Raw genomic sequence first — 26,992 nt, forward strand, 5'->3', positions numbered from 1 at the left:
GAGTTAAGGATGGTTGTTAGCCACCATGTCAGTACTGGGAATTCAACTCAAGTCCTCTGCAAGAGCAGCCAGTGCCCTTACCTGCTGAGCCATCTTTGAGCCCTCTGTGTTAATTTTATAATCTGCTACTTTGTTGAATGTATTTATCACCTTGAAGCATTTCTTTTTTGGTGGAGTCTTTAGGGTCTTTTATATATAGAATCATATCATCTGCAAAGGAAAATATTTTTACCTCTTTCTTTCTAATTTCTATCCACTTTTCTCCATCATTTGTAGCATTGCTGTAGCCAAGTCAAGTACTGTATTGAACCAGACTGGAGAGAGCGGACATCCTTGTTTTGTTCCTGATTTTAATGGGAATGCTTTGAGTTTTCTCAATTTAGGATGATATCGGCTGTGGGTTTGTTGTGTGTTGCCTTTATTGTGTTGCAATACGTCCCATATCTCCCTAGATTCTCCATAACTTTTATCATAAATGGATGTTGGGTTTTGTTAAAGGCCTTTTCCGCATCTAATGAGATCATGTGGTTTTTGTCCCAAAGTCTCTTTATGTGGTAGATTATATTTAGTGATTTATTTATGATGAACTATCCATGCATCTCCAGGATGAAGCTGGAGAAAGGGAGAGGAGCCAGACAAGAGAGAATCTGTGTGCTGCCATCAGAATAACAGGAGGGGTAAGACTCCTATTGTTGGAGGCCAAGTCTTAAGTGTACCCCTGCCCCAGTTTGAAACAACCAGGTGGCCTTGTAAAAACATGTTTTTCTTGCCCTGATTTTTTTCTACATTTTACTTCCTTATCTTGTGAAACCACCAGGGCTCATGACTGTAGTAGAAATTCCCCAGCAGGGCCTTGCTGCCTTCCACTCCCCCCACCTTCTCTCCGCCCTTTACCTTCCCCCACCCTCCACTTTACTATATTAACACTGTGATTGCTCAATAAAAGAGACTTGATCAGAATACTGTCTTGTCTCCATTTTTTCGTGCCCCCTGTCTATTCATTCCTCCAGGTTCAGTCTCGGTACCCCACGCTGTTGCTCCACGGGTCGGGGCAGGGACCAAGAGAGGAGGAAGGGAGAGAGGGAGAGAGCCTTCAACATACAATGACCTTCACATTCAGAGATACTCTCCCTATTATGGAAGGAAGGTGGCCCAGAAAAATCCCAAGATGGAATATTTTACAGCATCAACTTTGGGCTTGACTTTTCTGAAATGAGTTAACTTTACAGGTTTTGCATATAGTTTGGTTTTTGTTTTGGAGGGAGGGTGTTTTGATCCTGTTCTTTCTAAATTCAGGAAAGTAAGCCAAGAATTCCAAATATCTTCCCTCTTCAGTGAGACAGTGAAGGAAAGATTTCCAAGGGTGAGAACAGAAGAAATACTCCTGAGAATTCAAGCATCCAGAGAAGATTCCATGCCAAAGGAAACACGCCCTCTAGGAACAGTTCCCATAATTTGCTTTTTTCTTTCCTTTTTCTTAAATGACCTAGTTCTTACAAAGTTTATAAAAGATCAAGAATCAGCAGCCAGCAATTTGGATTTTTGTTTTAGATCTGTTAAGGCCTTACTTAGCCTGGTGTCAGACACCAATTGTAAGTCTCAAGATGTCTCTTTATTCGCAGCCAATATAAACATATTGGGCAAGAAAAACTTGACTTTTACATAGATAACGTGATTCTTTTTATTATTGTTGATTTGAAAGTAGGAAAATAATTCTGAGTATTTATTTTTAAGATAGAGAGAGAGGAAGAGAGGAGAGAGAGAGAGAGAGAGAGAGAGAGAGAGAGAGAGAGAGAGGGAGGGAGAGAGGAGAGAGAGGAGAGAGAGAGAGGGAGAGAGGAGAGAGAGACTCAGAATTTCCCTGCTCTTTTTTGGGGGCCAGATTTTAATGTGTGAAGATTATATAGTCTAATTACATTGGGCATTTCATCAATTGAGATGTTCATTAGCCTTTGGGTTCAGAAAATATTTTATAGAAGACCAGGTCTTTGGGAATAGGGAGGCCTGGGGAAAAGTCGAATGCACGCATGCCCAGCTTACGAACCCTTTTCTGGGCATACGTACTTCCTGCATCCCATTTTCTAACAGAGGAACTCTCTCCTTACCTTTCCAGGACAATTTTTACCTCCTGAGGAGAAAAGAGACAGAAAATGAGTTCTGGAGTTTCTAATGAATATGTGTGTTATGCTGCCCATGTGGAAGTCAGAGGTCAATTTGAGTATCCTACTTTATTGCTCTTTACCTACTGATTGGTTGATTGATTTTTGAGATGGGCTCTTTTACTGAACCTGGAGCTCACTAGTTGGCTAGAGTGGTTAGCTATCTACCTCTGGGGATCTGCCTGAGTCCCCAGTGCTGGGGTTATAGGTGTGCACTGCCATGCCTGGTGACAGGGACATGAACTCAGATTCTTATGCTTGCACAGCAAGTACTTTACCCACTGAGCCCTCCATCCAGAGAACACATTTTCCATAGATGTTGAGATATAACTGATATTTTCAGAGATCAGCCATGGATTTCAAGTGGAAGGGAAGGAACTCATTTTTCCTTTTTAAACTCAGACAATCATGCATTAAGTGGGGACATCACTCTGGTAGGTGCCAGGGGCTCCTGAGCTAGTGGTGACTCCCTGTTCTTTGCTCCTGCATCCTCATCACAGGGACACAGATGTTATCATAGGCATCCTGTCTTTTCACTTATTCCTCCTGCAAATGGCAGCACTTAGGCCAAGACCTGGAGTCCTTGGCACTGCTCTCTCTTTCACATGGGGTGGGTGCCAAGCCAGTAATGCCTCTTCTTCAGAAGTCCTTGCATTCAGATTCAATCCTCCTCACTGTCTCTCACGGCTGTCATATGCACATCACAGCAGTGCGGCTTTTCTCAAATACAATTCTGCCCATACCTGGCTTACATTTGCAGGGAATCTCCACTATCCCCATGGGGCTCCTGTGTCCATCACTCCCATGCTTCCTCCACTCCACCTGGCAGCTTCCTGAAGGAGCCACAGTCTCTCCAGCAGCTCTTTTCCTTAGCATCCCTCTTGTGCCCCTTGTGGGCTGGGCTCAGATGTCACTTTAAGCAGCCACTTTTGACTCCACAGGCAACCGTGTGCCTCCCTGGGAGTTTTCCCTACACCTCCCCTGGGCTGCATTACAGAGCCTTTCAACTGGGCTGTGCTTGGGGGACCTGCCAGTTTGTCCCCCTGCCCTACTCAATGCTTGTCACAGAATATCCAGCACTACACAGAGCTCAGCTCATAGAAGGAACTTAACAAGTATTTGCAGAGTGCCTGGAGCTCTGTGTGAATGGTCAATCCAGAGGTTCTGAATTCATGCCTCAGATTCTCCCAGCTGTGACTGTGGAAAGGTGAATACCCGGTCCCTAGCTTCCATTCTATGAATGGAGACCATGGGTGCCCACATTATCCTGAATTGGTCTGTGTTACTGAAACATTTACAGTTAGAACAATGACCATACACTGAGCATCAGGTGCCAGCATGAAGTCCTCTCCTGCGTATCACCAGCATCCAGCTCAGAAATGGATCCTTAGTGGGCATGCAGTAGATATTTGATTGAGGGAAGGGGGCCCTGAAAAGCCTTAAAAAATGGAAATGAAAGATAAAAAATTTTTGTTTTAGTTTTCTTTTCTTTTTTTTTTGTGAAATGAAAGAAAAAATTTTGAAAAGGAAAGAAAGAGGGAAGAAAAACAATAGGGAAAATAGGCCACACGAAGGAGAAAAAGGCAAAAGCAGAGTGCAGCGCTTCCCTGACAGGGTTGCATCTGCTTTGGAAGTACCAGGCTGAGAACACTCCACTGGGAGACACCTGCACAGCCCAGTCTAGTCTCTGTGACAGCACAGACACAGTGCCCTTATGCCCATCCCTGTCCCTTGTTGTAGACAGCTGTGCAGAAAGAAAGAAGGCAGTGCAGGGCCTGGAGCTCAGGAGATTTCACAACCTCCAGGGCTGCTCTTCAGAGGAGCTTCAAACATTGTTTACATGAATTTACATGTGAGTTTCCATCTCTTCTGACTGCAAGGACTCCCAGTCTTGCAAAACAAGCTCAGAGCATTTTGTGTGCAGTGAATCATGGAATGTACCAGATTCCTGATGCCAGATCTGGGAGCAACCAGGGAGCCCAACACAAAACAGAGGTCCAGCCTGGTGGGTCATCCAGGAACATGTGAGGGTCTGGAGCTTGAGTAGAAAGGGCTAAGGATGGGGAAGGCTTAAGGCTGTCAAAAGATGCACTGATCCTATTTACAAAGGTACGAGGTGGTATTTTCCTCTTCACCCAAACAGAGTAAGAGCAGCCAGAATCAAAATAACCATTCCTTCCTGGGAGGAGAGGGTGATGGAGATCACATGAGGACTGTGACCATCCACTGCCATTACTCCTAGGGCACCAGAAGGAATGCACAGACTTGCTTTTAAATTGTACCTGGAAGAAAAGGAGTGATGGTACCTGTGAGGAAATTGGGGATTTGGACCAGCTCACTTGTTATCAGCCCTGGCTGCCTGTTAGAATCACCCCAGGAGCTCAGACCTCATCCAGGACAATCCAACAGAATCTTTGGGGTGGGACTTGTGCCTTACTGCCTTTAGAGCCACACTGGGAATCAGTGGAATCCAGGAACTCTAATCTATGGATTATTCAACCATTCTTTACCTAAGAATGTGTTTGAAATTGGAGACCTAGGAACAGAACTGTCTCCAACTGGGAAACTAAACAAGTTATTTTCCCTAGGGTGTTAATAGGCCATTCAGAAATACAGGAAGCAGTGATTTCATGTATAGAAACTTATAACTTGAAGTTCTAAGGGTGCCCAGGGTGCTAAGGGTCACCTAGTTCAGTCATCTCATTGGTTCTAAGTGCTGGCCCCAGTCCTACAGCATAAGTGTAACCTGCATCTCCTTAGAGGTGCTAATTCCTAGTCCTGCCTTGAGGTACTGGGTGGGAAGCTCTGAGGTGAGGCCCAGCAACCTGTTTGACAAACTTTCAAGGTGACTCAAAGCACATATTTGAGAATCAGTGATCTGCTACTGGAACCCCCACCCCTGCTATATCTTGGCCTGTGGTGCAGCTGGCTTTATCCTGGTGTGGTAACCTTAGTAAGTTAAGAAAGTAGCAATGGAAAAGCCAACCCTAAAATACCTAATAGGAAAATGGATGTATTGGAACTGGAGAGATGGTTCAGGAGTTAAAGAGCGTTTGCTGCTTTTGCAGAGAACCTGAGTTGGTTCCCAGTACCCACATTGGGTGGCTCACAACTGCCTGTAACTCCAGTTCCAAGAAGTTTAATGCCCTCTTTTGGCCTCCACAGGTATTGCACCCACATGTGCACATACATATAGATACAAACATACACATAATTAAAAACAAAATAAATCTTAAAAAATAAAAATGGATCAAAAGTACATGTAGGCAATTGGTGAAAGAGAAAATTAACATCAGAAAAGATTGTTCCAATAAACAAGTGTTTTTTAAACAGCTAATGTTTCTGAAGATGCTGATGGGCAGGTAAATTCATGCAATCTTTCAGGAGGGCAACTTGGCAACACCTATACTGGCTTCAGCACTCTGCATGCCAATAATCTGGTGGGGAGCTGAACATTTAGCTGAAGAAACATTTACCATGTGTACAATGATTTGGTAACAAGAATACTAGTGGCGGCTTCAGTTATAATAATCACCAGGCAATAATATCTCTAAAGGAAAAACACACAGTAAAACATGGCATAGCCTTCACTTGAGATGATCTTAGCCAGGATGCCCAGTGGTGTGGAAAGCTTATTCTCAGGATATGATGGAGGAATTAGAAACAAGTCATAAGACGGAAGGCACAACAGGATGACTGAGAAATGGCCAACTGAAAAAGCTCTCACAGCCTGCTGAATTTTCTAAGACTGAACTTTCTGAAGTCCTTCAAACATCTGTCTTTGAAAGATGAGCACAGTTCCTACACTCTAAGTGGTCCAGGTGTGCAGGAAGCCTTGGGGACGTCCTGCAAAATCTTGGGGGACAGCTCTTCAGTGTCGGTGTCACATGCATTCTGCTTTGGCACTGCTGTGCTGAAAATGTGAGTCTAGCTGGAGCTTTCTGTGTTTAGAGGGTCACCATGGACACAGTGAACTATGATGACATCAAGATAGCAGAAGGTCCTTAAGCAGAGAGGAGGAGAAAGGAATCTGCAAGGAGAGAAACAGGATGGAGTGATGGTGTGGCGATACCAAAGATTCTAGCATGTTCAGGGCTCAGTGAGCAATCAGTAACAAGTGAGAGTCCAGTTGACTACGGAATGGGGGTGAGTAGCAGATGAGAAAGGGAGGTCTTCTTAAGTGAAGGTGGGCTTTCCTACTTTTGACAAGTTCCAGGTCAAGAAAGGCATGCTGAGAGCTGTGTTTTAGAAAGAGCACCTTGGTTGTGACTCACTGTACACAAGGATTGGTTTAAGTAGAGAACACCATATGCACAGTGAACTTTTAAAATTTGGAATCAGATGTCACCGATTTGCTATTTAAATGGTTTTTCTACCACTTTCTAGCACTTGAGCTATAGATTCCCTGGTGGGAGTCAAAGAACCATGGGCACTGAGCCCACCCGGGGCAGAGAGTGTCAGGTGACAGCAGAGGGGAAGCAGCCATGTTTCCCCTGACCTGGGGCTTGGTCAGCTCTGAAGAAGTGGGCACCAGTTCCCTGAAGGGCACTGGCTCTGGGCTCAGGTTTCTGTAGCCTCTGATGCAGTGGGGGCTCCCAGGCCTCTCTCAACAGCCTCTGAGGCGGTGTGGGTGGGCTTGGCCTGCATCTATCTATTACTCAGGGTGTGTTAGCTGGAGGAGCACAGAGCTGACAGGAACCTGAGGAAGAGCTGCCAGTTCTGTGAGTTCAGCATGTGTTCAAAGCAACTCAATGTGACTGAGAATGTAATTAGGTAATTTTTGGTTTTGTTTTGTTTTAAAAGAAAAATTCAGAACCTGTGACTCTAGTTTACAAGCACATGGCTGGTTGGAGTCCTTTCGAGTTTACGGAAAATGTGGTCAGTCCCATAAACCAGCACTGTGGAATTCTTACAGTCATCACCCTACAAAACATGCAGGTCTGCAGTGAGTCTCCTGAGGTTATGCAAAACAAACCAGAGTGAGCCAGCTGACCACACCACAGCACAGGCCTTCCAGTCCTGGAATTGTCTCCTGAGCAGCATAGGCAAGGCCTCGTTCCTGCCTGCCCTCTGCTCCACTCTGTTCCTGTGTAGCCACACATGTAGCTATGACAGAGACATAATTCTGTGTCTATTTCTCCCACATCTGCAGTTTCCGTAAGACTTCCAAGAGAGCCCATGTAAATCATAGCCAAAACCTGGCATAGTGCTGAGAAGTTTAAATGCATCCCGATCCTTAGACTTCCTATAACAAAATCTGCTATTTGTATGACTGGGAACAAAAGTTCAAGGAGGAACTGTGTTTCTCAAAAGCCTGTGGAATACCTGTAAATGCTACCATGGGCTTTCATTTGAAATCAGTGACTAAGAGTTATACTCAGGTAGGGCTCTGTTCTTTTCCTTATCGTCTGAGAGGGGAATCTGTGGAGGCTTCCTCAGTCCTTCCTCTTCCCAACACCCTTCCCACTTCTGAGGTTGGCCCACCTTATGAATTAGTTTCTCCCAAGCTGATCAGTGGAGAATGGAGTGTTAGCATGCTGTCCTGGAGATGTTTTACAATTGATAATTAAAATGAAAAAAAGAGCACGCTCCACCACAAAAACACTGCTGAGCCTTATTTGATGTCTTTGCATTATTTTTCTATTTTTGGAATTGTTCTTATCTTCAACTTATTCTACTCCTTACATGGTTTACAGTATTTCCAACCTTGCATATTAGACTAAATAAAATATTCTAAAACGACACACATTTTAAATCATTTTCGCAAGGAGGAAACAGGCAGAGGATGCCGAGAACAAGAGAGATGGAGAGGCCTTTATCTCTCCCACAAAAGATCAAGAAAACCCCCAAATAATTAACACTCATAGTCTCTGCATCACATTTTAAGAGGCACTACTGTTCAATTTTGCCCTAAATTTACTTTTTATATTTTTGTATCTTCCAACTCAAATTATAGTTGTATGAATATAAAGTCCGCAGAGCATGTTAAAATACTAATGAAATTCCTCACACATGTTATTTTATACATGACACACTAAATATAACAGGATACACAGTGTTATTTAGTCTGTCAGTTGGGCCCCACTAATGCTAAAAGCATTTCATTTTCCACAGAAGCCAGATGTATAAGGACAAACACCTCCCAAGTTCTAACCTTATGCTCTGTGCTAATTTCTGTTAAAGGTAAAGCTTTCACTTTAAAATTTGCTACAGAAATCAGTTCTTGGCTTTCACAGAAATAATATGTTACATGCCACAGAGGCCAATCTGACCCAACTTTTATACCATCTGTCGGTAAGAAATAAAGTCCGACTTTTTTGAAATAAAAGTAACTCGAGTTATCTTAGGTCCAGCTAAAATGAACAAAAATACCAGGTACCTGCTAAGCTAGCCACTCCCCAATTGGGTCCCCCACCCAATTTTAGAAAATTACCAACAGCCAAGTTTGCCTAATGACCTGGAGAGCTGACAGGCCACGAGTCTGATAAGCTTTCAAATGAACAGGATGTAAAATGTAGAGCATAGAGATGAATCCAAACAGCTTTTGTTGAGAAAAATGCAAACATGAACTGTAGAGGGAAAGATAAGACACACATGTGTAAGATTGATGCCCCCGATCACTCAGTCAGGGAGGAAAGGGAGGAAGGGGCTTGTGCTAGAGCTATACAAACTTTTCTGTGCTTGGTCAGCACATCAGCACACCTGCCATTCTGGGCTGACACCCGCTTGCAAGCTCATAAATAAGCTGCCTCACTTTGCTACTCTGAATCTCTAGGGCTCTTAGTAAGAGTCCATGTTCTTACACTGGCTTCCCAGCATAGTTGCCTGTCCCTGCCACACTGTGGAACAAAAGCAGTGAGCTGGGCAGGAAACACCACAATCTATGACTCTTCAGATTAAATCCCCTCAGCCACAGACGGCCCTTGGTCACCAGGTACACAGGGAATGGCTGGTGGTGGGGCCTGTGGGGGAGGCTCTGCTCTCCTGCTGGTGGCACCTTGCTGATGGCAGACGCATAGGATGTGGTGTATCTGATACATACCAACTGCAGAGTGGCTTGGACATTTCTACCAACCACCCACAGACAGTGGAAAAGCATACTGTAAATAATATGAAACTATCTACCACTGACTAAGAGTTATTACACATTCAACAGTGGGTTAAAAGTTTACCTTGATGGTCAGGTTAATCAACTTGACTGGTTATGGAATGACTTGGGAGACAAGCCTCCAGGTTATTTAATGTTGGCTGTTCCTATGAGGGATTATACTGATTAGGTTAATTGAAGTGGGAAGACACTAAAAATGGGCCGAACCAGGTCCAAGACTGAATAAAAAGGAAAAGTGAACTGAGCTGAGCATGAGTATTTATCTCTGCTTTTTTTTTTTTTTTTGGTCTTTTTGAGACTGAGTCTCACTGTATCCCCAGCTGGCCTGGAACTCACCATGTAGATCAGATCTACAGAGATCTCACAGAGATCTACCTGCCTCTGCCTCCTGCTGGGATCAAAGGTGAGCACCACCATGCCCAGCTCTCATGGTAGACTTTAACTTCAAACTTGAGCTAGAATAAACCTTTACTCTTCTAAATTGCTGTTGTCAGGGTATTTTACCACAAAAAGAAGAAAGTAAATAATACAAGATATCACAATCACCTGCCAGCCACACTAAGTCATTATCACTAGGAATTTACAAAGATGACATGCGGAGAGGTTAAGGGACTTGCCTGAAGTCTACCCAGGAAGGGACTTTCAAACTCAACTCTGCCTGACTTGAACAAGTTCTAAATTAGGCACTGTTAGTTTGCTTTTGGTTAAATGGCCTAGGTTCCCAAGAAGATGCAGGTTTCTGGGAGTTGAGGGAGAGTTTGGTCCAAAGCCTGGTTCTATAAAAACTGGATGAGAAACCTCCTCTCATAAGAAGGGACAGCAGTGGTGTGATTCAGGAGCTGAGCTGCCTCCAGCTTCATTACTTTCTGAGCTAGGACAAGTTGTTCATCTTTTCTCATCAGGTTCCCCATTTGCAAAAAGGTGTGGGCTCTCTGGTTTCTAGGGTGGCTCTGCCTGTGTAATATCTCCTAGCTGGGGACACTCCAAGCCTATTCCTGACAGCTCCTGGCCACCAGAGTAGAAGCCCACCCTATAAATCCTGGACAGTGCAAATCTTGCCTGTCCTGTGGTGCTGGCTCTCTGTGTCTTACCAGGGGCCTGCATGGATGAGGACCACATCCCTCTTGGGGCTGCCCAAAGGACAAGCCTGCACCGCTGTTGCTCACTGCACTGTAGATTGAGAAGCTCAATTTTTAGGGGTAGGGTCGTTTTGAGACAGGGTCTTCCTGTAGCCCCAGCTGGCCTGGAACTCACTATGTAGATCTGGCTGGGCTTGAACTCACAGAGATCATACTGCCTCTGCCTCCCAAGTGCTGGGATTAAAAGCGTGCGCCACCAATTTCCAGGAAATTGAACTCAGAGTATTTTCGTCAAAGTCCTTTTCAGAAATCAAATCAAACTCAAGGTCTGGCAACAACCAGGATTTTGAAAATTAGTATCTGATTTGTCATAATGTGAATTAATAATAACATGAAACTGTGCACTCTGAGTTATTCAGGCTCTACTAAGATGGAGGGAAAGAGAAAAAAAATGAGTGTGCGTGACTGTTAACACATCCTACCGTGTCTCCTGGTTGTGGCCTCATCACCGACACACGGTCATATCCTTTCCTTAGAAGAACCCACAAGGCATCGAGTTTTCCCTGAAATAAAAAAAAAATACAAGAAAATTATGTATGAAACCAGCCTGGTGGATAGCCACGATAGATGTAAAGAGCTCTCCAGGTCTCCTCCATTATGTTAACAGTTCTGGTGGTGGTGGTGGAGGGGGGGTGGATAGGAACTTTCCACCCCCTAAATGCAAAATGCAAAATTCAAATTTCCTGGATATAGGAGAGGAAACCCACACAGAGAACCCCAGTGCTCATGAAGGATATGCCTTTGCAGGTCTATGGAGATGATTCCATAGATAAGGTATTTGCTGAAGGACTGGAGTTCAGATCTCTAGCACCCATAGGAAAGCTAGATGGGTATGGAGGCTTGCCTATAATATCAGTGCATGGGAGACAGACACTGGAGATCTCAGGGCAAGGTGCCTAGGTGAATTAGTGAGCTCTGGGTTTAGTGAGAGACTCTGCCTCAATTAATAAAGTGGACAGTGGTCGAGGAAGACACCTGACTTCAAATTCTGGCATCCATATGCACCCACACAAAAATGTGCAAGTGCACACATTTGAGCACATATACACACATGAATGCATGCACAATATACACATACACATGCGAAAACGAAAGAGGTCAGTATATCCCCAAATCTGTCAGCTTGAGGCTCATCCAGGCTTTGGGCTCTTGTCTTCATCACACTCGTGGGGTCACCTTCACACCACATATGAATCCCCTCAATTGTCATTGAAGTTTCCTTCCTACTTGGTGTCCAGAATCCATAAAGGAGGACAATGATGGCAACTTTAGGACAATTTCTTGTGCTGCCCATAGAGCAAGACCAACAAAAGGCCCTCAGGATGCTGGTAGGTCTGTAGTTGCCTCCTGGGCACACTCAGTAGCTACAGCATACTCAGGAACCCCCGGGCTCCAAACATCATGGATCACCAAGAATCATAGCTTCTTTGGAGTTGGTACCAAGTTTTTCACAGTTCTGATGAAGTACAAATGACTCTCTCTCGCTCTCCATCTCCTTCTCTCTGTCCCTCTTCCCCCCCACTCTCCCTCTTTCCATCTCGCTCTCTCCATCCCTTCCCCCACCCCAGGACATATCAAACTTGGGCCAACATGTGCTTCTTACAGGGGTATTGGGAATGTTCAACCACACGGTGCAAGGTATCTGGAGGACTGTGCCAGAAAGGGAGGGATGTCTGCAGAGCTCAGCCTCAGCACAAGTCTTTCATGGTGGCAGTGCTCCCCATTGACCATCTCTATCTCTTTGCAGTGGCAATGCTCCCCATCAATCATCTCAAAGAACTCTGGGTTCTGATGTTCTCTGGTGGGTTGGAGGCACATCAGAAAAAGAAACTCTTGGACCTTTGCCAGCTGTTGCTTGTGCTCCTGTGGGTTAAATATGATCCTTCCAGGTCTCCTGCTTCTCATTTCCTATTGCAAAGAACTTAGAAAAGTCTTTGAAATGGCTTTAGCTTGCTGGACAGAACCACTGTTGTGTTCAGCACAATTTTCTGCACAAAGCAATTCTAAGTATCAGTTAATGTTTTCCTTGAAGGTTCTTTGTGGTAACTACTTACAGTGTAGGGCCTATTAGGTAAATTTTTTTGTAAGGGGAGGGAGGAACTCCTAGTTTCAGCCTGTAAATCAGCCCACCCATAGTGCTGTGTTTGGTGGTCACTCAACTCCTGGACAAACACAGCGCCATAGCATGCATCTGAGGGAAGAAAATTTGGCAGTTGGAGAAACGTATTAGTTAGCCAGCAGAAATGGAAAGCTCAGTGCATCTCAAAGAGCAGAAACCGCCTAGACATGAGGTCCCAGGGGAAAGTGAATTATGCTCTTTGGTGGAGCGGATGACCACACAAAGCCTGCGCACAAAGTACTGAGTTGGACTGCAGGAGGCTGCAGCTGGATCTTCCCTTCTCCAGACCACAGCGTGGACCAGCTGACCTACCCCCCCCGCCCTGATTTTCTTAAGTGGGGGTAATAGTACTGCCTACTCTATAAATTAAGTTATAAGTTAAAATGAAACACTGAAGTTATCTTCTTATCTCAGGGAAAGTATTTGTGACCTATTTGATCAAAGTCAAGTCATTACAATGGTAATTTAGGAAACTAGAAAGATAAGAATGTAACATAGCCTGTGTCCCTCAGATGGAAGTTTGTAAGTGCCCATAGTGCACCTTCCACTCTAGGGTCTTCTAACCCTCCTTCCCCAAGCTGGAATTATATGCCTTTTCATCATGTCACAGTTGGGCTCCTGCCCCAATCATTCCCTGTGAATGGCTCTCTCTAATGGCCACCCCTGACATCCTGCTAGTTAAACCCTTCCACATTCTCCAGTCTATTCCTTGGCCTCAATGTCATCAGCCTTGGCCTGTTCCTTCCCTCTGCTTTATTCCTTCAGCTTCTTCATCTCCTCGGCCCTTTGCCTATCCTGGGTGTAGGGGTGCTCCCTTACCTGGAGGGCTCCATTACTTGGGGTGCTTTCTGACTTGGGAAGCTCTTTACTCAGGTGCTGCGTGTGTCTTTTGGCCTCCATTTGCTAGTGCCTGGTCTGAGTCTCTCAAATCTTGAGGCCCAGACACTCTATCCTCATCTTTGGCCTCCCTGGAGGTCTAGATCTGGGTGTGGAGTTACCTAACACGTCAAGTGTTAATTGTAATGTCAGTGTGTCAGAGGAACCAAAAGCAAGCGTTATCTATTGAATGAACTCTCTTCTCTCAACACATGTCTCTTTTTCTCGCCCTGCCTTATTTAAGGCAGTACAAGCTGCACACAAGAGGGTCATTCACTCTAACCATCTCTCCACACTGCCTCATTCAACATCCCCCATGTCTTGGGTATGGTCTCTTCCCCAGCCTGCCTGTCTTTTCTTGTCTGGGTCTGTCCCACCATTTCCACAGCCCCTGTGATGGTAGAGGCCCTAGTCACTTTCCACTCACTCTGTCAAGAGTTTTCTGTCTAGTCTTTTGCCTAAGGCACCTGTCTTTCCATTTATTGACTCCTGCAACTTCACTGTTAGTCCAAACAGTTGCACAGTGGTTAATACAATAAACCAGGCCCCATCTTCCGAGAGCATGAACCTGAGCACCTAACCTTTTGGTGCCCGGTTTCTCCATTTGTAAGTGAGGGGAGGAAAAGCTGGAATGCAGGCTGGCCTATGCCATGTGTTCTGATGGTGAGCTGCTACTGCTGGCTTTTCCAGTCAATTCCAATGAAGGATGACTTCATTCTGTTATAACCTTGGTATTCTGAGTTATGACTATTCCACAAATGACCCCAAAGTCCCTTATTGATTGCACAAGAAAGCATGGGTAACTGTACAACCTGCACCCCTTCCTTCTAGTATGTTGGGTGGTTTTCAGAGTTGAAGGAAGCATGAAGAGAAAGAGTGGTTATGACAATAAGAGCAGAGTGAAAATTATTCATAGGTCCTGTGAAATGGCTTAGGGGTAAAGGCACTTACCATGCAAGATGTGACTTGAGTTTGAGCCCCAGGAGAGAACTGACTCCACAAAGCTGTCTTCTGACTGTCGTCAGAAGACACACCCCTTCCCCCATCATGTACTCACTTACACACAATAATAAAACAACAAAAAAAGCTTTAAAGTCAAAGACAAGCTCTTGACAAAGGCTCTTGAAACCCAGGTTCTGTGAACATGGCAGAAGCCGTCATTTAAAGACAGAAGCAATAGGCTTCTTCCTAACTCCCTTTGAGGCCAGAAATGCCCTGGGGATCCCTTCTCTAAGGCCTGGGAGAAGACCACTGTCTGTGTCACATCTGCTGTCCTTCAGGCACAGCCTGCACACAACATGTACTTTAGACCCTGGTCCTCATTCCCCAGGAGAAATGCCAAGCTGCTTCCATGAAGTTATGACAAAGATTTCACACAAACTTTGGAACCCTGGCCAGGGTGTGCTAGCTGACACTTAAAATAGCTTTCTTGATCAACCCATGTACCACTCTGAGACTACCAGCGAGGGGGAAAAAAAAAAAGCTTTCTCCCAGTTGAAGTCAACATAGCTTGACTATAAAATGGGAAATTTACCAATGCTAGGCTCCCAGGCTGTACCTCACTCAGCCTCAGATAATAATGCTGAACCACAGAGACCGGAAGTTCTGTGCAAAGGGCAGCTTTGATTGTCTTCACAGTGAGACCTGGCTGGACCTTCATTCAAAGCATCCTGGTGCATGGCTGTGTGTGGCTGCATTTTCTCTTAGGCTTTATCTGTCTTAGCTAGTGGATATTGCTCAGAGGTTGGACTTGGGAATACTTCAATTTATAGTGGATTCTGCCTAAACACTTGGATTTCTGCATGTTGAAATATGTGATAGTATAACAGAGGCTTCAAATGAAACTGGTGAATACATCTAACAAATTTAATGGCTACAACTGGACGCTTTTCCTACGTGTGTGTGTGAATATATATATATAATGTTTCTATTCTTTGGCCTTTAAAAAAAGTTTGCGGCCAAGCATAGTGGAACCTACCTCCTAGTATTGGGAGACAGAAGTAGGCATATCTCTGTGAGATCCAGGCCAGCCTGGTCTACATAGAGAGTTCCAGGTCAACTGGGGCTACTTCTTTTTGGGGGAGCAGCCCACCTGCCTGATAAGTTGAGGTCTGTCTGGCTTTGGTCCTTTAGCTATCATTTATCTCACTTCCTATCATGTGGAGGAGCCACTGGAGAAAGAGGAAGATAGTTTCTCCAAAGTCTGCAATCAGTCCTGGTTTTAATCCAGCTGGTGGCCATGTATCTGGGCATGACTTAACTTGTCTGAAATGGCTGGTCCTGATTAATGAGAAGCACGGGGTGCTGTAAACCCAGGGGGGCAAAAACCAACCAAAGGAAAATCCTGCTAAATACCAGGGGAAATTCTGCCATCATGAGCTTGGAATGAGGATGGGGGAAGTGTGGTTGCTGTGGTCAGTGTCTTAAATTAGCCTGGGGGACGACGGGAGAAGAGCCCATTGTGTCCCTCTTCTCTCAGTTCTGGCTAAGCTGCTTAGGACCATGCCCACCTGCTTATCAACTCTCAGAAGTGAAGGAAGAAAGTGGGTCCATTGCAACCTATTTCACCATGTATAGGATTCCAGCCACTTTTACTAGGAGCTAGGCATATTCCCAGGGTCTGCCAATAGCTTTGTGGCAGGTGAAGGGTTCTCTCTGTTCACAGTGGGGAGGGAAGACAGACACAGCATGAACTGGTCATTCTCTATGAGCGGCCTGTTCCCACTCATTGTCTGCATTTCCCTGCAGCAACAGTCTTTGTTTGGCTCACAGGGGAAACCGGAGGGAGATGAGAGAGCAAGATGAGGGTGAGAAGGGTGTTGTTCTTTCTGCCTGCTCCTTACCTCCCCAATCCTGCAGTATTCCTATAGGGCAGGGGTCTGCGCACATCTTCTGGAAAGGGCCAAATAAATGAAGGATAGAGGCTTTGCTGCTTAAGAGGCAAAACCACAGAGGGTCTGTAAGAACTTATATACCCATGTAAACATGTCAAAACCATCTTTTGCTCATGGGCCATGTGAAAACAGGTGTGTATGGGGCAGATTTTGGTCTCTGACACCTGACCTTGGCCATAACTCCCAGTGGCTGTGCTCTTTCCCCAGCAGACACTCTCACTGGTCCCTGCAGGCCTGGGGGTGTAATAACAACCCTTGTTGCTAGTCCCTGGTGGCCTCACCACCTCTGGGAGCCCCTGAGCCTTCCTTATTTAACTTTGTTAGCTCTACCTTTGCAGTGTGCCTCTGTGTCAGTACAGGACTGTGACAGACACTGTGAGTGGGTTCAGGAAGGGCCAACAGAGCTTATAGTAACACATGGGGGTCGTATCCAAGGCCTAGCCATTGCCCTAGACATCCTAACTAGATGGGGCTCAGCACGAAGCATGCATGTTAAACAGTATGAAGGCTGGAGTCTGGTGGCAAGTCTGCTCTTCTTTGGGACAAACACAGGATGATTTCTGAATCCCTGTCTGTGCTCTTGCCCTTCCACCTGTACATCAAATGACCTCTTTTTCTCTCTTCTCTTTATGCAGGGCAGGAAGAATGGTCACCTTCTTGGGTAGTGTGCCAGAGAAGCCATGTGGGCTACTGGGTGTGAGGCATGGGAGTGGTTTCTTGATCTCATTCCACGCTTCAGCTCTTCAGCCAGGGCTGGTGGGGTCCCTGCTCTGTGCCAGGTTCCATGCTGTTTGCTGGGGCTTCCAAGCATAACCGGTTCCTTCAGGGAGTGAAATCTAGTAGGGAGAAGGGCCATAAACCTCAGCTAACCACCCTAATAGCTTTCCATCCATCCTCTACCTAGTAGAGGGCACGGGTGAGTACTGGCATCGGCTGTTCCACCAGGCACATGTCATCAACCAGGGTCTGCCAGGTGAGAGGCAGCAGCCCCACAGGCTTCCTCCATTCTTCCTGAGAGGTGTCTCTGTGACACAGATTCCTCGTCACTTAACATTAATGCAGCAGGTGGTAAAAATGGCCCTGATGTGAAATTTAACCTGGGTCCCTTTGCTGAGTTTCCTGATTCATCACTGAGGTATGGGTGGAACCTCTGTGTATAATCCCAGTGCCATGGTTCCTGTTCTCTGAGTTGCAGTCCTAACCTAGGGAATGTTGGCTGCAACCTCTGATGATGGCCTAACCCCTTATTCAAACCCACATGGCTGGGCCCCACCCCAAAGCTTCTGATGCAGTCAGTTCTAGATAGCACCCCTAAATATGCATTTCTAGCAAGTTCATGGTTGAAGATAATGCTGTTGGCCAGGACCACTCTGAGAATGGAGCTCAGGAGCCAGGATTAAGCTAGGTGTTGGGGCACTGGAGAGGCTAAGGCTGAAGGATCATGAGTTCCAGGCCAGCCTGTGTAACTTAGTAAGGAAGAAAGAAAGGGAGGAAGGAAAGAAAGAGGGAGGAGAGGGAGGGGGAAAGGGAGAGAATGAGGGAGAGAGCGGGGAGAGAATGAGGCAGGAGTCATGGGAGCAGCAGAAGAGAATCTGTTGTGAAGTTTGGATGTGAAATCTGAAGGCACAGGGGAGCACAATTTCACTGGGAGAGAAAATGGGCACACCTTGAGGGTCATGTGCTTTTGGAGGTCTTTTGTGAGACTGAGCCTCCAGACTTGGGATCACATTCTGAAGTCACTCACTTTCAAGTGATCTGGTTTAGACAGAGAAGCTTTGCAAGGTTAGTATCTGGCAGTGTCCAGCACACAGTAAGTTCTGGACAAACCTCATTGAGCTGATACTGATTCTTCGAGGATTGGGAACGCCTCCACATTTCTAAATGTATGTTGTCCTCATTCATTTCACAGCAGTCCTAAGCCACCAGTTAAAGGCACAGTGGGCTCTCAAGCAGAAACTGATCTTCAAACTGACGTCATGTTCTTTCAACCTCCAAGATTTCAACCTCCAAAAATGAAAATTCAGCTATAACCCAGGATGTGGTATTAGTCACAAGGTAGATTCCTGAAAATGGTTCAGCAGAAAATCCCCTTTTCCTCATCTCTGAGGGTCCTCTCGGCTCCCTCCTGTCTGCATGTCTGCATCCCACTGCACGTTCCTGGGTGCAGAAATGGCTGCACCAGCTGTTCTTTCGGCCAGCTGTGCTTCACCCACATCTGAGGTCAACCCATTGCCTCAGGGAGGCTTACACTAAAAAAGAATCTTGTGGCTTTAAACATGGCAGACCAGAATGGAAACGGCACTACACTCCTGCGCACCTGAGCTAGCTCAGCTGAGAAGTGTCAGCCACCAATTGAAAATTCACTTTGTCCAGGTGTGGATGCATCTGTGTGCTGGGCGGAGGTGGATGTGGGTGTCTTTCTCTATTGCTCTCTACCTTATCATTTCTGTCTCCCCAGAGCTGGAATTACAGCGGTGTACCATCGTGCCTGGCTTTTCAAACATGGGTTCTGGGGCATGGAACTCAGGTTCTTATGCTTGTGCAGCAGCAAACACTTTACAGATTGAGCCATCTCCTGGCCCTGGCATTTCTCCTGTTTTTGTGGAAGTTTTGTTCTACAAAATCAGGAAATTTTGTTCCTAGATTAGGAAGTAACTGTTTGTAGCTCCTGGAAAAGGGGAAAGGCTGTAGGCAGGTTTGTGGGTGGTGAGAGGGGGGCTGGTTCTTGCTTTTATTTGAGGCTCAGGAACAGGTCCAGCCAGGGCTTTGGGTTTCAAGCCTCAGGAAAGGGCTCTGCAGGAAAGGGACAGACTATGTCTAGAGTCCTTAGGGCTCTGATAACTGGTATAGCACAGGTACATAGGGGCAAGGATGCAGAGAAGGGTGTTGACGCCCCCCACGAATTCATAGCCATGTCACCCAGGGTGACAAGAGGCATCAGGAAGCATGGATTGCCTCCTAGGGCTTAAACTTCACAGTCAGTTAAGGTCAGGAGTTGAGTGGGGAAGAAAGAAGATGGGAAGAGGGAATATGAGAGATTTCTGGGCAGAGACACACCTTGATAGGCGAGTACCACTTCCGGGGAGAAGAAGGCCGACGCATATTGTTGTTGAGATTTCGAGGCTCAGGAAACTCATACTCCTGCTCAGGCATCTTGACCCTTGCATTCTTTGCCTTTTCCAGCTTAGCACCTTCTTCTGTGGAGCCCTTTTCTCCCCAACGAACCTAATATAAACAGAAGTCAATAAAATGAAGTGATAAAACCACATAGTTTGCCGCTAGAGAATGAATGACAGATACATGTAATGTGCAGGGACCCCAGTTCTCTGTTCCTTCTGTTTGTGAGCCAGGGATGTGAACAAAGGGAAAGTGGAGAGGGGCTGTGAGAGTCAGAGGGAGACCTGTCTGGATAGGGCTCAGAATGGGGGATTTTATTCCTGTGAGATAAGAAACCACTGGGCGGGGTTAGGCAGGTGAGTGGCCTTCATTGCCTCATGGTGGGCAAGGTGTGGTGTACACAGTTGAAAGACTGCACCTTCCACTCCTCCATCTTTGTATCTTACAAGTGACACTCCCCAGACTTCAAGCATGAGCTGTCCCTGTTGGCTCTGGCTCTGGGTCTCCATCCCCAGGTAGGTGGTCAGCACACAGACACGCACGTACTTCCTGCGCTCTCCCCATCCCCATGTGGTCAGCACACAAAGTGTGCACTGCCTGCGTTCTTACCTCCATCCTTTTGATTCCTCCAACGCCTCTCCCACCATAGTAAGAGGCATCTACTGTGGGCCACTTCTTCTTAGGCAGACCGTCGTCATCTTCTTCCTGTGGAGAGATTGTGACATGTGAAGGCAAAAGCATCTGTGGTGTGTGTGTCTGTGTGTCCCCGCTATGGTGAGGTGGTCAGGAGAGGAGCTGATCACTTGACCTTGGGAAATCAAGATGCCTCTTTAGACACAAAGTCTTGGTCTGTGATGTGAGACCTGCTCCTCTCCTTCATGGCTCTGCAGGGTGCTGTGGTTTGAAGAGTCCTTTGAACTTCAAGTGTTGGGAGCATAATCCCCAATGCAGCAGTGTTGGGAGACGCAGTCTAACAAGAGAGGACTAGGTCTCAGACTGTGTCCTCCCAAAGTGCACGTGTTATCGCTGAGTGGCCTTGTCAAAAGACGAGCTGCCCCTCTTGCTCGGTTGTTTTCTTTTGTCAAACTTTCTTGGCCTCCAACTTCTGTTGTGGGATGATGTGGTAAGAAGGGCCCATCAGATGCAAAGCCCTTTCTTTCCCTTGGATGTCCCAGAACTCTATCTCCAGAACTGTGAGAAATTGGTTTCTTTCTTTATAAATAATCCAGTGTTAGGTAGTGTGTTACAGAAACAGACTTTATGAGGCGATGGTTTCATGAGCATCTTCGTTTGTTAATTACAGGAGTGTACCCACTAGCCACCATCTAAATGGGCTGTTTCACAATGCACAAGAGGATGTCAGATCTAGAGCAGTGAAGGTGAAGCACTAGTTCTGGTATATTGACACCTGACCCAGGGAAGGACCCTACCTCTTAGCATATCAACTTGAAGATTCACAATGTTTTTTTTTTTTTTCATTTGCAAACTCTCTGAATGCTTAGGTATAAAAAAATACACAAAAATCCATTTCCATCCTTTTCCTGGCTCCCTTGTGTACTCTAGGCACAGGCACGCTCTCTCTATTTCTCCACTCTTACGTGTGGGAGGTAGTGGTAGGGAGCTGGGCTGGGAAAGGAGGGTGGCCTCCAGAGCACAGGTTCAGGCCTCCTCAGGTAGTCTCACAACAGAAAGTGCTTAGAAGCTCAGCTCCATCCAGCCTTGCTTTAGCCCTGCCCAGTGGTAAGCCTGGCTGTTTACTTATCAGAAGAGCTGCTGGAAGAGTTTTGCAATCCTAGGAAGAGAGGCAAATCTTTGATGTCTTTTCATTTGACCAAAAGTTGATGGAGCAAACTTAGAAATGTCAGAGCATTCCCCTCTGATAGTACCTGAGGGTGAATTTCTGCATCTGGCTAAAAGATAAATGCTTTGCTGAAGATCCCTCCCCACCACTGCCTTCAAGGATGTATTGGGGATGGGGAACCACCAGCACAGAAATCTTGTTTAGTAAAACTTTGGTGTCCTCTACAGATCTTGTTGGTCAGGATTGGCTAAGCCAATCTTTCACAGCAGTAAGTAGCAGGAATTAGGGGTGTGTGGAATCGGCAGAGAAGAGTGAGCTGAGCCACCAGTAAGCTATCAGGGTGCCCACTGGAGACGGCAGGGAGAACGGGAGGCAATGTGGGAAAGGAGCAGCCAGCTGTACCCATGGCTGCCCTGTTCGGTCCTCCAGCCCCTTCCTTATGTCAAAGTCCCCACAAGGATGGCTTTATAGCAGCCATGCCAGAGGCAGCACAGGGTCTGCAGATGGCATGGAAAATGCGGAGGATGAAATGACACAGGAACAGTGAGAAGTCAGCAGTGGATAGGAACCACGAGCCCACGAACCACTAGCCTGAAGACGGTTGCTTACTCAGTCTGGTTCTTGTCCTCACCTCCCATACATATCCTAGTGAGACAGTTGCCTTCTCAAGCTTAAGGGTGAGACACAGTGGACAACAGGCCAGCAGCGGTATGGTTGGAGAGGGCAATAGAGGACAGAGGGGGCCATAGATGGGGCAGAGCTGGGTGGCTATCTTTACGTCTCGCGGTTGTAGGCCTTGTTGAAAGGACTCCTGGGTCTGGGAAAGGTGAAAATTCCACTTAGGAAAGGATGCTACCCAAGGACTGGAGGTGAAAATTCCACTTAGGAAAGGATGCTACCCAAGGAGGCCCTAGTGCTGACCGCTGACCACGGGAGCCCTGAACTTGGGCTCAGACAAGGAAGGATTGCACTATACTTCCCTGCCCCTGCTCCCTATAGTTTGAATCTGGACAGTCCTCCTGAGCCCATGAGTTTTAAAGGCTTGGTTCCCAGTCTGTGGCCTAGCTGGGAGGAGGTGGAACCTTTAGGAATAAGGCCCACTGGGAGGAAGCGGGGTCACTGAGGGTGGTCCCTCTTCGTGACTTCACTTCTTAGGTGTTTCCTTTGTCACGGGCTCCCATTTTAATGTTCTGTGACCACCACAGGTCCAAAGTAAAGCTCCAAGTGATTCTGGACTGAAACTTTGAACTGTAAGCCCAAACAAATCTTTCTTCCTTCTAAGTTGAGTATCTCAGGTGTTTTTGTCACAGTGGTGGAAAGCTGACAAACACAACCCTCCTTATCTCATTATACTTCAGGCTGTTGAATGACTAAATGAAACACTGTTTTTTTTTTTTTTTTTTTTCCCTCTGTGAACAGTTGTCTGGATAGTTGTAAATATACTTAGTAAATGTTCTCTCTTGTAAGAACTACTTGTATTATCAAATTTAATGGATTCAGATACAGCATGGCAATGCTTATTCTGGAGTTGTTTAATGACTAAGAATTAAAAAAAATATTTTTTATTGTGTGTGCACATGGTGTGGTGGGGGCATGCCACAGCTTGTATGTGCATGTGAGAGGACGGTCTTGTGGCATCAATTCTCTCCTTCCACCTTTGCATGGGTTCCTGGGATCAAACTCAGGTCACCAGGTGTGCACAGCCAATGCATTTACTTCCTAAGCACCTCACTGGCCCAGAGGTTTAAGTATCTAAAAAGCTCTGCGACTGCTCCCAGGGGTTTATCTTTATTCTGTTTGACCTTCACAATGTCCTCAAGTCAGAGTCAAAAATTTTAATTTGCCTGATGATAAAAGTACAATGCTTTAATCTTTCACTGTGAAAGCTCTAGTCTGGGATGTTAACCTACTGATTTCTGATATGGTATTTATTGACGAAGCAAGAGGGCTTCTAGGGAAAGAGGACAGAAGCTTCAGGTCTAGGAAAGGCTGTCTTGTCTTCTTTCAAATGAAATCAACTATCTCTAGTCAAGGTAGCACTGAGTAGGCAAGGGAACTTCTTGTGCTCAGGTGAGCTGATAGAGCAACAGATTTTAATGGACTCAGATACAATACATTCTAGGAAGCCCTTTCCCTCGGGGTGGGGGCATTTTCTCATTTCCAGCATGTTTACATTGCTTGTAGCACTGTATGAGTCTGAGAACTGCGACTCCTTCTAACACAGCCACGGGCTTACTGTTCTGGCTGCCCTTTCAAATGTGGTGGGGTCTTTGGGAATCCGTATGAATGGCATGTGGGAAAAGAATATGGGTGGAATCCTGGCTGTAACTTAGATTCTAACTGCAGACAATTAGACTGGAGTTTAGCTGGTTAAAGCATACTGCCCCAGAGAAGCTGCTATGTCTCCTTCAGATCTACTCTATCCTCAGAGGCCTCCAGTCTGTTAAATACAGCTTGACTGGACCATAAGGGGGCACCTGACCCAAGTTCAGCTAGACAACGGATTGGCTGTGACTTCTGATTTAAGATCTATGGTTTAGAGAAAAGATAATCAGTCAGGCTCAGGATATTCCCCTACTGGAAACAGAGATAGAAGCTAGGGGCTGAGGTTACATTTACTGAGGGCAAAGGCTGAAATGAAGGCCCGGAAATGCCACCAGCTAGGATCCAAACAAAAGGGTCTGCACAGACTAGAGTTAGGAGATCCCGAAGGAGTCCAGTAAGGAGAGAGCAGTGGGGAATAAAGAAGCAGAGATGCTATACATGAGGGCAGACAGAGGCCCCAGGTAAGGTGGATGCCTGGGGCTGCTCCTCACCAGCCAGTCTCCTTGGGTTCATCCATCATGGATTAAGCACACACTGACTAGCTATATGAACCTAAACCCTCGCTCTGCCATATATACAAACAAGTATTAGTTACTAAAACTTTGATCACATCTTGAGACAGGTCCACACAAATTCAAGGTCATGATTCTATATCACTTTCTAACTCAAATGTAGTCACAACATTCCCATAAATGGCCAACTCTTGGAACAGAGTCAGTGAAGACTGAGTTTTCACTTTGGTGTTGGTGGAAGAAGACCCTGCCCCAAGTGCTCCTCTTAGAGGTTATCCTGAGCTTTCTTTCCTGTTGCAGAGATGCCAATGTTCAGGCGCCCTGTCTCTGTGTGCTCTTAGGGGTATCACTGTTGGGGACATGGAATCTCAGAGGATTTCATATCACAGAGGTCACTATAAAGAGTCATAAAACTATATTTTTGAAGTTTAGTTATTTATATAGCAACATGTCTCCATTAAGATGTGATGGTTGTAGATTTGATGAAAGTTTGGGTAGTTAATAATTGGATTTCATATGTACAACAGATAGAGGGGGGTGTCTTCACACGGCCATTGTAAAACACTGTGTAAAGTCCTCTCTCTCTCTCTCTCTCTCTCTCTCTCTCCTTCCCTCCCTTCCTCCCTTTCAGACATGGTCTCACTATATAATCCAGGCTGACATCCCACTTGAGGTCTTCCTGCCTCAGAGTCCCAAGTGCTGAGATTACAGGTGTGTGCCATCACACTTGGCTTATGTAAAGATTGATTAGCTATAACCCCTGACCTTTGGGTATCTAATGGTCTTACATTTTGATGCAGAAGGAAGATTTAATGCAATACCCAGAGACTACCAAGGAGAAAGAGGAATCAGCGTGGCAGAAGGACTTTTGGGGCATTCTGTGGAGACAGTGCACACAGCTGTGCTTGAGGCCCCAGTGGGATCTGTACATAGGACTGGACTGAAGAGGGCTATCTAGATTATGAGTGTGATTTTCAGGACATTGTATAACATACTTAGCATGATCTCAGTTATGTTATCTCTTTCTGTGGGATTTATCTCTTTCTTTCCTTTCTGCCAGAACTCATTAGGAAGGAGACTAGGGTCCCAAGGAACCCTCAGGGCTAACACATGCTGAGGTCATCTGCATGGCTGTAGGAGGCTACCTTAAGCCTCACACAAGCCTTCGGGTCCCAAGCCTCTAGAGGTGTCATTCTGTTTCAGGAACTAAGTTTGCCTTCTTCAGTCAAAGTACAGTCTCCATAAAAACATTTAATGAAGCAGAAACCCTCAATTCCTCTCCCTTGCTTTCATCTACTGTTTCTTGCTTTTGCCCCAGTCCTGAATCCTACTCATCTGTGAACCCGTGGTGTCTGTGAACTCTAGTGCTAGACATGGCATGTAGAGTAAATCAGACCTCACAGTAATCTAGTACCAGGATCTGTGGCATTCTTTGGCCATGGTGGCTGCCACATCACCTGCCATGTTAACTTTCTAAAGGCAGAGCAAGCGTCAGAGAGAGAGAGCGGCAACTCACAATAAAACTGAAGGAGAGAACACTGTCTGCCCCAGGGCTGACAGAGCAGCACCATCAGGGAGCTTCACTGTTTGTTTTAGGAGTCCAAGAGACAGCTGTGCACAACACAGGCAAAGCCAGATGGAATCACGGGACTAACTGTATCAGTGCCTACTCTTGGAGGATTAAGGGCAGTTTCTGGACACAGAGAGGGACGGTTCTTTCTGCCCTCCCCCGCTTTGTAGAGCAATACAATTTCCTCCCTTGATTTCTGGGCAGGGAGTTACCATTCCATCAAGATGTGCTTTAATTGATTGTAGCTATTAAGTCCCTTGGCTTACATGCAATGTTCAGCACATGAGAGACACATGGAATTTCAAATTTAATCATTTTCCTTTCTGCATGGGAAATCTGACAAAAACACTGGGAAAGCAAAGGCTGACGGGATGGTGTTTGGTTTGCATACAAAGACAGACCAGGGAGTGAGGTAAGAACGTGAAACTTCATCAGTGTATCTTTTGGTCCCCTTAAGCTTTCAAATCTGTACTCTGGGTTCTAAACTGGTAGGTTTTGGGTATAGGAGTTGCTTGTAAGGAGACTAGCCACCCCAGGTCAGGAAAGCCACTGCAATGTACTCTTGTCCAGCAACAATCTTTCCCACCATTGACTGTGAACATCTCTGTTATAGTCAATTAGCCCCATCCTTACATCAGACCTGCTTCCTGGAGTCTGAGAGTTTATTTCTCTAGAAGGTGAGGATTTGAGAGTGAAGCCAGCACATTAGCATAACCTTTTCCAGCAGAGCTTCACAACCGCTGGGAGAATCTTTACATAATACTTAAAAAAAAAAAAATTTTATGCTACCCGAAGGCCTCTCTCCGGGGTAAGTCCATCGAGCCCTCCTTGCCTTGACTCACCCTCCCATCTCCCAGTGATGGTCTCTCCTCCTAGCCTGGGTCCTGTCACATTTTATGTCTTGGTGCCCCAGACACTTGGGGAACCAGCATTGCTTTCTGATCCTTTGCATCCAGACTAACTCAGTTCCTTCTCGGATCCCCAGAAGCACTCTGGGCCTGGCCCCGCCCTCACCTCACTCTACTTCCCTGGGCCTGCACAACCTACCAGCCTCTTTCCTGTACACCAGGGCTGACCTTTCCTCTTCCTGATCCTCTGCATCCAGACCAACAGAGCTCCACAGTGCAGTCCCCAGGAGTCCTTGGGGCCTCTTCCCGCCCCATCTGCCTATGCATCTCTAGGTGGCATGGCCACCAGCTAGCTGCCCTAGACCAGCATCTTTCCTGGGCCAGGCTCCCAGGCCAGTCCAACCCCCAAATTCCTGAGGCCAAAATCGTTCCTGGAGGGATCCAGACCTTAGGAGAAAGCCTGAAAACATCTGACCCTCATCTGACTTGGGCCTCTGTGGGAACTCCTGAAGACAAAAGCAATC

The 26,992-nt window shown here is 46.1% G+C and overlaps 1 protein-coding gene across 1 annotated transcript in view; it reads right to left on the reverse strand.

Moving 5' to 3' along the window:
* Positions 1 to 26,992, reverse strand: part of Antxr1 (ANTXR cell adhesion molecule 1) — a 254,868-nt gene that overhangs the window by 44,764 nt on the left and 183,112 nt on the right. The window contains 3 exon segments of the mRNA XM_029553527.1: positions 10,829 to 10,909; positions 19,353 to 19,520; positions 20,022 to 20,117. Of these exon segments, the coding sequence (XP_029409387.1) occupies positions 10,829 to 10,909; positions 19,353 to 19,520; positions 20,022 to 20,117 (345 nt within the window).

Source organism: Nannospalax galili, unplaced genomic scaffold (assembly GCF_000622305.1).
Source record: "Nannospalax galili isolate Female #2095 unplaced genomic scaffold, S.galili_v1.0 scaffold204, whole genome shotgun sequence".
Taxonomy (NCBI): Eukaryota; Metazoa; Chordata; class Mammalia; order Rodentia; family Spalacidae; genus Nannospalax; species Nannospalax galili.